Raw genomic sequence first — 13,804 nt, forward strand, 5'->3', positions numbered from 1 at the left:
AATAGGTAACTGTGATAGGTGTAATATTAAAGTATGTAATTCTTAGGCATTTATAATTTTAATATATGCTTTATTTCATATTTGTTTTAATTCCTAGTAATTTCTATTAATTACTTTCAAGATTAAATATTTATTTTTTAATTTGTTCAATATCTTGGACATATAGAATATCTAATGTTATCTTTAATTTTCGAAAACTACTAACATTAGATTGTTATTTTCACTGGATAAATTTGAATTTAAATTCAATAATATTTATAAACAGGCATCTCCAGCATTAGCTTACTTTTAACATTAAATCACAGATAGTACATTAACTAGATCTGAATTATAATAGACCGAAGTAACTTTATAATTGGCATACTTAAAAAATAAATTAAATGAGATTTCTTTCTTCGATTTTCTTTTTTATTATATAGGTCTTTGTATAGAAGTGACACTGCTTTCAAATATTCATGTTTTGTTTAAAAAAAATATATTTATTACACAGAATTGTATCGTGCTTAAATTACACTGGAAAACTGACTAAATATATTATGTACTCTTTACATATTTCACTTTATAACGTTTAATATATATTGTCTAAATTTAGTTAATGAGGCGCAGTACTTTTGCAAAAGTGGAGTAACTTCATATATTCCAGTGTACATTCCAGTATACATTTCGCATTTAATTTACGTCTTGTTGCAACTTGTTGGGTAAAGTTTTACGTGAGTCTCTTTTCTAGAAGAACAGGCCAGACAAGCACGCACCGTGAAAGACCGCTTCCTTACCTCAACCCAAAATTGTTTTGGAAAAAAAGGCAGGCATCAACGCTTCATATTACACAAATTTGTTCTAGCTACAAAATATGTCTACTTAAGAATATTATTCAATTAACATTTTAACTATGAATTTCTTTGACTTTGTCCGGCGGAAGAAACCAAGCTACGAGAGCGCTACCTGTAATTAAAAATTGATAAATTAGGGAGAATTCCAAAGATAAAGCCACTGAAGCCACGGTTTGATGGAATGGAATATTAAATTAAAATTTCTAAAATACAGATCAAAGTTATTAATGGTTATATTACTTACTTAAAACCAATAGAGCCCAGAGGTAGAAAGTTACTTCACAATGCGTAAAAATTGTGTTCCCAACGATATTGATCCCAATAAAACTACTAGTTCTTCCGACCATTATACTGAGGCAGGTGGCCATTCCCCTGTAAGTATTTAATTCAATTTGTGAAAAATATGTAATAGAGCAGTTTTGCCTTAGTGCATTCAGCGTGCGACTCTCATCTCTGAGGTCGAAGAATCAATATCCGGCTGTGCACCAATGCACTTTTTCTTATGAACGCATTTAACATTCGCTCGAAGGGTGAAGGGAAACATCACAGGCCTAGACCTAAAAAGGTTTTAGCGCCACTAATTTAATTATTTTTATTTTAAAAATATTACGTTACATTCAATTACGCACCAATAAATGATCATAGCAAATATTATAAATCAAGAAAATGTTTAAATGAAACATACAACAACAGCAGGGACACAGCTCTGCGTGTCTCAGATTAATAATACAAATACCATTTTAAACCAATATTTAAAAGCACTCACCTACAAGAGGTAGGGTATAGATCCACGAAATACGATGCCAAAATGCCCATACCCAAATTGGTACATGTGAACATCATAAATAATACTACACTGGATATTGGTTCTGGCATGAAACTGATCAGCAATCCACTTAGGGTTGAAAGGCTTAAGATACTTAGAAGAACCAGCCGTCTCCATTTCATCAGGTAGGATATCACGAAGTTCAGGAAAGAGAAAGTGAACTGTGAGATGACGAGAGTGAAGATTATGTTCTCCTCTATGTAGCCGAGACACGGTGGACCCTGCAATACAACGTTACAGGTTTTGTTTTGATTCCCGTGCCAGTTATTATTTTTCACATAGTTTTTCTATAAAGACCAACAAACCTCAGTCGAGTTGTCATGGATGTATGTTTGATTGCTGGAATGTGTTGATATAAGCTCACAGAGATTGTTAAAATCACTGGTCTTTTCCAAGGAAGCTCTCACAAGGTTCAGGATGTAAGGGAGCCACACGAGGAAACTATTGTTACTGAAATAAATGTTTTATTTTTAAATTAAAGTAGAAATACACTTAGAAAAGATAAAAACATGGCACGTGAATGAACAAAAAAATAGCCAATATTTTTATTTTATTTTCGAGCTTTGTGTTTGGGCAATCTGAGTGAATCCCCATTTCTATTTTTGTACATATCAAGTAACTTATTATACACTCATGTAATCAATTAATAAATTAACTCTAGATTTGCTAACTGTCATTAATTGCATATTCTCAAATCATATCGTAGAGGAGAAGAACTGATAAGAAAGGCTCCGCCAGTTTTTAAATCGCAAAGTACATAATTACAAGATGTTTTTAATGAGTTCCAATCTTTACTCCACATGTCATGGAACTCTTGTCACTAAGACTTTATTCCTCTTTGTTATATTTTTTTATTTTCCATTAATCAACCCATGACCGTGGGTTTAATCTAATATTAAATAACCACCGACTTCTTTATCACCAAGTATTTTTTTGCTGTAGTGACAATATTAACCTTTTTCAAATAGATATGTACGTATTTGCGTTAAAAACCAGGAAATGTAAATTACTTTGCTTTTTAAACTAAGTTAAATTAAGAATAAAACCTCTATCTCACGTCATGTACACGACGAAGACAATGAAGTAGAGTTGCACGGTCCGAAATAGAAGAGGCGGCTTGAAGAGAGGGGAGCTTTGCTCTTGCATGGCGCGGAAGAGAGACTTATCGGTTTTTGGGGCGACATCATCTATCACTAAGCTTGAAAGCTGAAATTAAATTTTCGCTTATTAAATAGTTTACTATATGAACTGTTTCCGTAATTTCAACATAACCACCCTCTTTTTGTTAAATAGTGGGCCAACAGGCAGGAGGCTCACCTGATGTCTGCCACCCATGGACACTCTCAATGTCAGAGGACTAGCGAGTGCTTTCTGTGGAACCCTAACTTGAATTGGTTTGGAATAATTTAGTAGGCAGCTGGTTCCACATAGTGGTGGGATGCAGCAAAAACTGCCTTAAGAAACACAACGTGGAACAACGGACGTCGAGGTGATATTCGCATTGACGTGCGATGATCCTTCAGTCGTAAACAAAACTACAGAGGCAGTTAACTAACCAATTATACTTGTCTGCAATATTATCGGTGATACAAGTCCTGAGTGAAGGACAAAGTATCACATCCATTAAAGATTGTGCTCACCTGCAAATCATGTTTATTTTTTCCGTGATTTATGCTATAAATCGATTTCAATACAGAAACTGCCTCCTCTTTTCGCCCACAATTTGCAAGAAACTTGGGTGATTCGTTAAAGAAGCATATGGCGACCCCTCCTAATCCAGCCGGTATTGCCAGAACGACGTTTAAAAAACGCCACGGTGTGAATGAAATTCCCAATAATGGTATGTTCCACTTGAACGAGAGCAGGAGTGTTGGATATGTAAGTACTAAAAGAAGGAATGGTTTTAATTTTTAAAATAATAATAAAATATAAAATGAAAAGAAAAAAGTTTATTATACATAATAAACTTATCCCTGTGTCGTGGGCAGCTAGTCTCTACCATTTGACATAATAATTTCTACATAACACTTACTTTTTACACTTAAACTATTGTTGCATAATAAGAATTTGTTACCTACAACCTTTGTAGGTTCGGGCCTCTGATTTATTTATCTGTTTCACGATAATTTGTCAATCGAATAGCCAAGTATGCGATGTAGCCTCCTGTCATCACGATTTTTTCCTTCACTGTTCGAGCGAATGTTAAATGGGCACATAGAAAGTCCATTGGTGCACAGCCGGGATCGAACCTATGACCACTTGGATGAGAATCACACGCCGAAGCCGCTAGGCCAATCCTGTTCATCACTGACATGATTTATTTACCTATCATTAATCTAGAATCTAAACACATTCAAGTTCATCAAATACTCACTGGCTGCGACTGCTGGTGAAACAATAATGAGACATGTTATTATAAGCATGTACTTGCTACGAACGCGTGCAATACAGGATTCCCCCACTAGTGTGTACGTTGCTGAGTTTGCTGCGCAGGAGCTGCAATATTTTAATAGCCAGAAATATGATCTACGCTAAGAAACAATTATTATTATGTTATGTTTGAAGCCTGAGAATTTGTTTTAATTAAAAGAAAGATTACATTCATTAATACTAATGCTACTTGACTATTATATTACTTTGCATAATACTTATAATAATAATAAACCCAGTTTGTATCAAATCTTTACAAATGTGAACCTAACTTTCTACAAGAGCCGAGAGCCGATGGACTGGCCATTCAAGGCATTGGTAGAACAGGCCGGCTCCCGGTGGCCACAGAGACCAGTGCAGGGCGTATAAAAGGAAGATGGAACCTACGTCCTGAAATGGACCAATAAAAGAGGCTGATGATCAGTGGCCCAGCTAGGTAACCAAGGGCCCTGGGGCAAATTAAAAAATAGGTCCCCACTGCTATGTAAACTGATTATGTTTTATTAAATAGAAATCCTAAGCTACTTAAGCTATTTTTTGTGCACTGTACCGTTCCTGAATCATCAGACGCTTTAAATAATAGAGGATTTTTGGTTTACTTTAATTAACCACTCGCGTATAACTATAGAATACGAGCGAAATAATGATGAATAATAAACGAAACAATTTAACAGTCAAAGAGAGTGCCTACGTCTGGCTATGCTCTCGGGGTGTAACTCCGACGATTTAGGAAATCGTCACGCTTATAAGTGATCAAATTGTACAGCCATGGCCACGTACATGCACTGCTGGTAATAAAAATATTGGTTTGTGCTCGAGTAGGTAGCAAAATCTATAGATTTGACACGATTAATTGACATAACGGACATCAATATGAGTGGTAAAATCATATAAAATTGAACCACTATATTGACCAGCAAACTTACTCCTGATTATTTTTTTAACCGTTCTCGAAAGAAAAATCTTAACTCGATTTCACAATAAAATGCACATCGATGAATAAGAAAACGCACCTAGCACTAGCCGTCAAATTGACAACACTACCAAAATTTTAGGGGAATTCCCTAGGCATAACTTTTGAATTTCTCACAACTGAGTTGTCATGAATAAAGTGAGGTTGCAATCTGTCATATTTATTTTGAAAATGGAAGTAATTTATGGAAGTATTTAACGAGGGCCCCCTGAGCTTGAGGGCCCCGGGGCACTGCCCCGCCTAGCACCTAGGTAGCTACGCCACTACTGATGATGATGATGACTACACTACATATTACTCAACAAAATATTTTATAAAATGAAGCCTGCGTATAAAAACGTGACTCACAGGCCGATAATATCTATTAATTTATATTATCAATACTCGTAAAAAGATAAGATTTTTTTATGTAACAGGAGGCAAACGGTCTGGAGGCTCATCTGATGTAAAGTGATACCGCTGCCCATGGGCACTCACATTGCCAGAAGCCTCGCAAGGGCGTTGCCGTCCTTTTACGAATTGGAACGCTCTTTCGTTGAAGGACACTAAGTCGAATTGTTTCGGAAGACTTCAGTGGGCGGCTGGTCTCACAGTGGTGGTTCGCGGCAAACACTCTTAGTCTTAAGAAACGCTCAGTTGTGATTGCTTGCCTCCTGCCTCCTCTCTAAATTCCTCCTATGCATATTATTTACCCCCTAAATGATTTATACTGCACGATACAAAGTCGCAAAGTAATGGAATATTCAATTTCAATTAATTTTTTGCTGCAAAACAAATGAATCATATTAAGTATCTTGTGTAAGAATGTAGGAATTAATTCGACCCACTTTATTGATGAGAATGTTCCGGAGACGAATGTCAAGATCGTTATAAACATTATGTTTGAAGCACGTGTATAGTTGTTTTTTATAGTATGAGAAAAATTAACTTAACTAAATTACCGATATGAATTATTCAACGATAAATCAGTCGGAATTATGTGTTTTTATTGATTTTATTCACAGAACACAATCAGGAATTTAAATGGATCAAACTTCTATATCATCCGTATGGTAAAACCGTCAGTAATTGCTACGTACTCATTTATTGTTTCTTTTGATGGCCTGGAAAACCTGTTTTTAGCTCTAAAGAGTTTCGCTCTTTTTGCACTCTGATTGTTATTGGCTACAGCCAATTGCTCACTCAGGCTCTCTTAGTTTTATAAGCGTAGAAATTACCGAAATCGTTGGAGTTACATTCTTTTCAACATTTACAATACATTTATTTAGCATTCGTATCATAGCAATTAACGTTTAATTGTTGTTAATATAGAGTCAAATTAATATCCTCAATTATTTAAGACACGCTGCAGAAACCAAACACTCCTGATTGCCTGAACATTCTCTTACGCCGATATCCTTCTAATTGTAACTTTTGTGATTAATATTAGGTAATGTAATGAAAAAAACTTACAAGCAAACAGACACGAACTTGATTAGGCCGAGTAGTATCCAATTAGTAGCAAGACTGGCGACGCAGGACAAAACAAAAGCCGTCAGGACAGATACTATGAGCACGAACCGGCGACCACGAGTATCTGCCACGTAACCCCACGGATAAGACACGAGAAGAATACCTGAAAACAATTTTATTAGTCAGTTCAGATGTGGTTTAACTTTACTGTAGGCAAACTGTACTGTTTTTCTTAAGATAGAGTGTAACTTTCTTGCCAATTCTTCTCCACACGAATCTACCTTTTGGAAGGGGCAACCTGTATAATATTGTTACGAGCTAGGGGATCGGATAGAAAATGCCGTAGATTTCTTCAAAGGTTTATTTCTTGATAAATCAATGAGGAATTTATGGGCACAAATTAATTGCAGAGATGCACTAATTGCACGCAAAAACACTCACTAATTACTTCACTTATGCACACTTCACACAGTACTTTATCACTTTAACGCTTCGGTGTTTCTCTCGTGTTATCGCATTCAAAACTAAAGGCGACTAGTCGCGTTTCGGCTCGCTTATATATCCCTGGGAATAATTCTAAACAATATTCGAGAACTTTCTAGGCGGGCTTGCTACTGAGTAGCGATTGCACAATTCTAGAACGTCCGCACTCTTTGTCTCTTTCGCACGTTGCTCCGTCCTTGTCGTACGGCGTTCTAGAGTGCTCGTCTAGTTTCGAGAAAGTTCTGATCTTCTCTCTCTCTCTCGTATCATTTCGTCCTTGTCTCACACCTAGAAAGTTTGGTCTAGAATATTCCTTCATCAAAGGGTTATACCTAGGTCTGAAAACGCCTGAAAACGGGTCTCCTGAAAACTGCACCACTCGACTACACATGTTCTGAAACTGACTGAAAAAATGTTTCAGCTTCCTGAAAACTAGGGTAGCATTATGGAAATTACAATTTTCTAATATGTGATTGAGAGGATTCAGGAGAGGCCTGAAACGGTCAGAAATCATATTACAGCCTGCTGAAAAGTTCTCTACGTAGTGGAAAAACCTAGAAACATTGTAGTCGACCCGTCTTCGTAACAATATTTATATTTTACTTAACGTTCAAAAGTGCCATTTTAGGTTGTCTAATTGGAATAAATGATATGAATTGACTGGACTTCATTTTATGCTTCCGACTTTGAAAACTAATTTATGTCGTCTGATTGTTTATCAAATTATGCATGTACAGCAACGGTAAATCTTTGTCAGTTACGAACCATAGTAATTAATGCAAAAATAGCCTTTTTGCTTATGTATATGATATTTGAAAATTGTACAATTTTATATGAATAGATATTCCTTGATAACTCATCAGACATCATTGTCATAATACGCAAATAAGATTAATTTGTAACAATACTTAATTATTAAAACAAATACAAAAATTGTGAAAATAATGTATTTATACAGATGCATTTGTCACTATGATTATTGAATTTAAATTTAATAAGAATTATTAATTTAATTTTTTATCACATTAAGGACTCTAAATAAATAAACTGAGACAAATCATTGTTTTTAATTTATTTTATTATTATTTATTACATAAGATTTCATGTGAAACATGGTATCATGGTTGCAGCTCCTTACAAACGTTGTGTAATACAAAATAACGTGGCGATTAAAAAGAGTGGCGGAGAGTTTATAGCCAGTTCTTCTCTTCCGTTCTACGCCCTTGATTTGAGAACTGGCAGTAATTGTAAAATATATTGTATTAAGTATTATTAATAAGTGTACATTGTATTACCTATATGAATAAATGTTTTCTGTTTTTTTTCTTATATTATATATAAAATAATAACTTACCAATAAAGGGCAAAGAAGTGAGTATGCCTTTCTGACTGACTGATAAGTTAAGGTCGCAGGCAGCAGCTACTACGAGACTAAATCCAAACAGATCAGCACCGATACCAAGGAGTATCAGCCCGCACGTAGCCACGAGCAAAATGTTATAAAGTCCATTTCCTGCAATAAAACAGTATTATTTAATAGAATATAATCCTTCTGTGCCTGGGATATGAACCCAACACCGTGAGACGCCGTTGTATATTTTTGCCCTGCAATTTTTGATTAAGTTTTCCTTCCCTTCAGTTGCCTGTGAGAATTTCTTTGTTGTCTAATGTAAAATGTGTGAATGTGTTAATATAAACTTACTGGAATAAAAAATAATTAATAAATCTTGGTAATAAGTAGTAACTAAAATACATTTTTTAAAAAATAGTCAACAGATTCACACGTTTATAAATCATAATGACTATTTTCCTTGATACTACATTACTACGAGTATGTTAATAAAAATCGAATGACGTTGTAATTGCTACATCTTGATAAGTTTTTAACTGTTTCCATAATATAAGAAAGAAATAAAACATAAAAAATAAAAGTTATGTATTTATAAATAAGTTCAATATATATATATATATATATTATATATGTATAAAAAAAATCTTGATTTATAGATATTTTGGGCGTCTTAGATATTTTTTATAAGGAAAAACATCGTTCACACAATTGTACAAATAAATTTGGAGTATCACTCTTGGGCCGTGATATTAAAACATAACTTTTCCGGGCAAGATAAACAAAGAAAATGCCTCAATGAATTTCCCCGAGTACAATATTAAAGATACCTTCAGCTGCCTAAAATATTACAATAGTATTCAATTGTAAATTAAAAACCACATGCAGACCACAGATCATAACATTCAATAGAACCAAACAATCACTCATTCAATAACTTATACTTAATATGTATTGTTTATTATGTGGTTGATAAATTAGAGTAGTTTGTGTTAACGGAAAACACGCTGGGGAGACATATCTGAAGTGTTATCTCTTCAAAGAATTCAAAACTAAGCGCTGAATATGACTTCCGTTTATTAAACTTAATACATTATGAGTTATATAAACTAAAAGTAAATGCTTATATATAAGAAGAACATTATTAATTGCGCAATAAATTGTCTGCCCCGTGCCCCATTGGTTCCGGATTAATAAAATAGTTGTTCTGAGTTAGACAATAAGTTAAAACATTTCCACGTGACAATGAAAGGGACGATACTTACTAATGAATAAGGTCTAAAGAGCTACCAAGATCTAAAATCAGAAAAAAAAACTCCAAATTCCTTCTGTAAAAACTAGAATTCTTCGAGATTTTAACAGATTAAACAGTACTTATTCAGAACTGGCTATATTCGGTAGTGGGCTATTAAATTTAAAAAAAGCGTTGATATGTACCAATCACATACTTAACCCGCTGTTTTGATAGTATTTTTTTTTCAGCTTAACAAAAAAATCTGGTATCTTTATTTTATCTTGTATATATTGTGTTTAAAAAAATAACGTTTACGTACATCGTCTTACATTTTAGATAAAAAAAGTGTGTAACATATATAGTATATTAAATATTATGTATGATGTTGTGAACTTAAATAAATAAATACACCCCAATTTAAAATGTTATTTTATCCACAAATATCTATGGCTTGCTTATAATGCCTTATTAGTAAACGAAAGCTGCAATTTCAATTTAAATATGCGTCTAATTTGTATACATATTCTTTAATTAAAACAATTGTATTGCGAAATTTTAAAGCATAAAAGTTCAAAATTTAATTCATCTGAAATAAAGTAATCTTAAAGATTATTGCTAAGTATGTAATTTAAATTCATGTCAGAGCTCTCAAGCGCGTGTAAGTATAATTTATAGATTAACGTTTAGTTACTTAGCAATAAATACCTGCCCATCAATGATTGCTACTGATATTCGATATAAACAACAAATACGAGTGCAATAAGGATACTTATTCTACTTATAGAGTAGATTTTTTTTAAATATCTGTAACTAACGTATAAATATGCGTATTTGGATATGTATATATTTTTTATTTTATTAGATAAAAAAGATTTATTGCCACACACAAATATATACAATTTTCTTAACCTACATAGTAATAATTAAAAATTGATGAATAGAAAACAAATTCAAAATGTGTGCGTGTACTAGTGTACACATGTAAGAAGTGAAACTTCTGTATGACCTTATTTTTCGAAAAATGATCTACTATATGCAACTTAACAGAAATTGCTTGAATAAAGTTAAATAAGATAAAGTTTAACAAAAGGCTTTTATTATCATATAATTGAATACAAATAATACAATTATTTCTTTTTACCCTATTACTACTAAGATTATTTCAGAATTTCATTAATTGTAATAGAATTATTGAGTTTTCATGTCAACTTTCTTTAGCTGTATCGAAACTAACGAAAATATTCATATCATTATTATTATTTAAAACGATTTCGAGACCTAGATTTTTCCTGGATAGCTTTCAAACGTTTTCCTTGCGCTGGGAAATATGAAGGCGGAAAATGTATAAGGAAAATTAAAAAGCTAAGACTGGAAACTCTATACAACTTCTTTGTATTTAGATTTTTTTCCCTAATAGTTGGCAGGCGTTTAGTATAAAATATAATGTTTTAGATTCCATTTAGACGAGCCACAACATTCTTCTTTTTATTTATCATTCTATTTATTTATTGACGTCTACTATATCATCCTTTTCATTCAGTTGTCGCGAGAAGATGGCCCCCAAAAACAGGTGGAAGAAGCCAATGGAGAAAGAAAGCCATAGACGGACCCATCAAAGGGCTTCCGATCGATGGTACTGTATTTAGCTAAGATATAGGATATATAGGATGACAAGACAATGTTTAAAATGTAAAAAAGTCTAAGTTGTATATTATCTTTTTTGTCATGATTGGAAATTAAACGGGCTTTATTATTATTAACTCAAACCTTAAAATAACTTTATTCATACAAGTACACTGAAAAATGTCAGAAAAGAAGTTAAATTAATTGCAAATTTACATTTACTACCAGTTCGCAAGGCGTAGAGCGGGCAAGATGAACTGAACTGAAGAATTTTTAATCGCTAAGTTTAATTATTATTACTTTATCATACACAATTCTATATCTACGATATATGTTACACGCTCTTTCATCTAAAATATGTATATGATAATTTTGGTGAACAATAATTATCATTTAGTAACGGTACATCTTTGACCTTACACAACACCAGGTCAGTAACTTACTTTGAAATTAAATAACTGCTTGCTTATGCTTGCAGTTTTTATAGACAGGGGTAAAACGGACAGCAGGCACATCGGATGTTAAGTAATACCACTACCGATGGACACTTACATTTACAGAAAGCTCGCAAGAGCAGAGCCGGAGCGGCCCTTTAAAAGTTGGTACGCTCTTGTCTTGTCCAACCCAAGTTCGTCCTTGAAGTACAATAAATAGGTTTAAATTTGACCCAATAGTTTCCACAATCCGGCTTCAGCCTATATATACCGACATAGTCTAGTGCAATGTATAATATCACTTGCCTTACGAATATAAGTAAATAGTACGTATATAAAGGAATAATAAAACGGAATCCACCCCAGAATGTCGGTTTACTGATTCGATGATGATGAAAATACACAAGACCAATCTCCCATCTCAAAAAATAACCAATAGCCGATAGTGCCATATGTTACATTTATAATAGATTGCAATGTGTTTGATTGTGGCTTCATTTAAGGATCGCATTGGCACTTTAGTTGCTATGCTCATAATGCTGATGGAAAGGACTGTGAACTAGTTAACGTTGTGGTGGCGTAGTCATTATAACACTGCCTTTATAACGTATTTAGTATTTTATATATTCCAATTTAACACCATATTGTCTGTTACATCTGATAGAATGTAGAGCAAATTAATAAATACATCTTGCTGATTAATTATGAATGTATTACGTCATACATATAAATCATATATTAAATTAGATATTTTGCAGAATTTAGAGATAGTTGAGCGTGGTCAGTGTGCTTCGGAATAATGGTTTAGCTGTTTGAACGAACGCTGTCGACGAATGTTCAGAAATCATAATTATCAATGCTCGGATGAAGCATAACCACCGCGTGCCTACATAGACACATATAAGACTTATGGAATATAATATAATATTAGACTTATGGAATGAAAGTCATGGATAGCATTTCGAATAAAGATTAGCCGTGGCCACATCGTTTTATAAAGCTTTATAATAACCTGCTGTGACTACGAATGCTGTAGGTAATAATCGTGAAACAACTGTACACGCTTCGTAGCAATAATAATAATTTTAATTAAAAAATGTATTTATTCATGTCGAAGTATGCGTTAAAAGCAAAAACGAATGGAATAACAATAATTACAATGTTGATAAAATAGTTAAGTGTTTTCATAACATGAATTATGAAGCTATGTTTTATTATTTTCGACTTTTCTAACGCTGTCAACGTACTGTATTAAAATATTATACAACCATTTTTACAAGAAAACTAATAATTCACTTTTCAACGATATAGCTTTCAACGTGAGTGAAATGAGCAATACTTATCAATTACGATCACTCCACAATGGTAACAAGCCACTATACATGACATAATAATTTGTTGAAAATAATTTCATAAACAATATATTTCATAACAGCCATTAAAAGTAATTATGCCAAAAACTCATCTCGCATCAAACAGAGATAGAAACTTTATAAACAAAGCAATATTCACCAGTCCTCTCCAAAGCCGCCTCGAAGGTTGTTACATCTTCCTTCGTGGTCATGATCACACAACCGTCCACCGATATCTTCTAATTGGACTGAATGAAACTTCTGAAACGTTCGCAGTCACGGTATGACGCACAATAAAGTTGAGAGACGCAGCGCAAACGCGTCGTTTTCCGTCACACGATTTTTTTTTGTATAAATATAGTTATATAATCTTTTATAGAGAACTACAAAGCTTTTTAAAAAGTCGAAGAGGACTTCGCTGCCAACCTAAACCTATTTGTCCGGAAGTTTAGTTATGCACAATAAAAATATGAGGTTTTTGGATCTTTTAATAAACACGACACAAATATGTTATTGTTGCTAAGGAAAATACCTACCAAGTGTTCTCCTTTTGATTTACTGACTGATTATTAAAGGAAAGAGATGGTTTATCATCAGATGAAAGTCAGAATCAGCAGAATGAAATTTTTGGACGATGTTTTGTTCAGAGAATTACTTTTATCGTTTCCCTTAAATCGTTTGTAAAATCGTTATTTACCGTTATTACACCGTATGCTATGTGTATCGCGTATTTTAATAGCATTTCTTTAACTCAATGTGAAAATTTACTTATAGGGATAGGAGGTTTCATCACCACGATCAGTTCACATAACTAGCAAT

At 33.4% G+C, this 13,804-nt stretch overlaps 1 protein-coding gene across 2 annotated transcripts; it reads right to left on the bottom strand.

The window, feature by feature from the left end:
• Positions 1–7: 7 nt before the first annotated feature.
• Positions 8–13,381, bottom strand: LOC123709061 (organic cation/carnitine transporter 7-like). 2 transcript variants are annotated; one of them, XM_045660157.1, is made up of 10 exons: positions 13,146–13,378; positions 8,349–8,507; positions 6,512–6,674; positions 4,031–4,152; positions 3,297–3,541; positions 2,714–2,862; positions 1,962–2,106; positions 1,597–1,877; positions 1,075–1,202; positions 8–942 (listed from the first exon to the last, which is right to left on the bottom strand). In XM_045660157.1, exons 1-10 carry the CDS (start codon positions 13,195–13,197, stop codon positions 884–886), a joined length of 1,503 nt encoding a protein of 500 aa, XP_045516113.1. In that variant the 5' UTR covers positions 13,198–13,378; the 3' UTR covers positions 8–883. The 2 variants fall into 2 exon arrangements, with proteins under 2 accessions (XP_045516113.1, XP_045516115.1); XM_045660159.1 differs by lacking the exons at positions 8–942; positions 1,075–1,202; positions 1,597–1,877 and having other exon boundaries at positions 1,987–2,106; positions 2,703–2,862; positions 13,146–13,381.
• Between the last annotated feature and the right edge of the window lie 423 nt (positions 13,382–13,804).

The sequence above is a fragment of the Pieris brassicae genome, chromosome 4 (genome assembly GCF_905147105.1).
Source record: "Pieris brassicae chromosome 4, ilPieBrab1.1, whole genome shotgun sequence".
NCBI lineage: Eukaryota > Metazoa > Arthropoda > Insecta > Lepidoptera > Pieridae > Pieris > Pieris brassicae.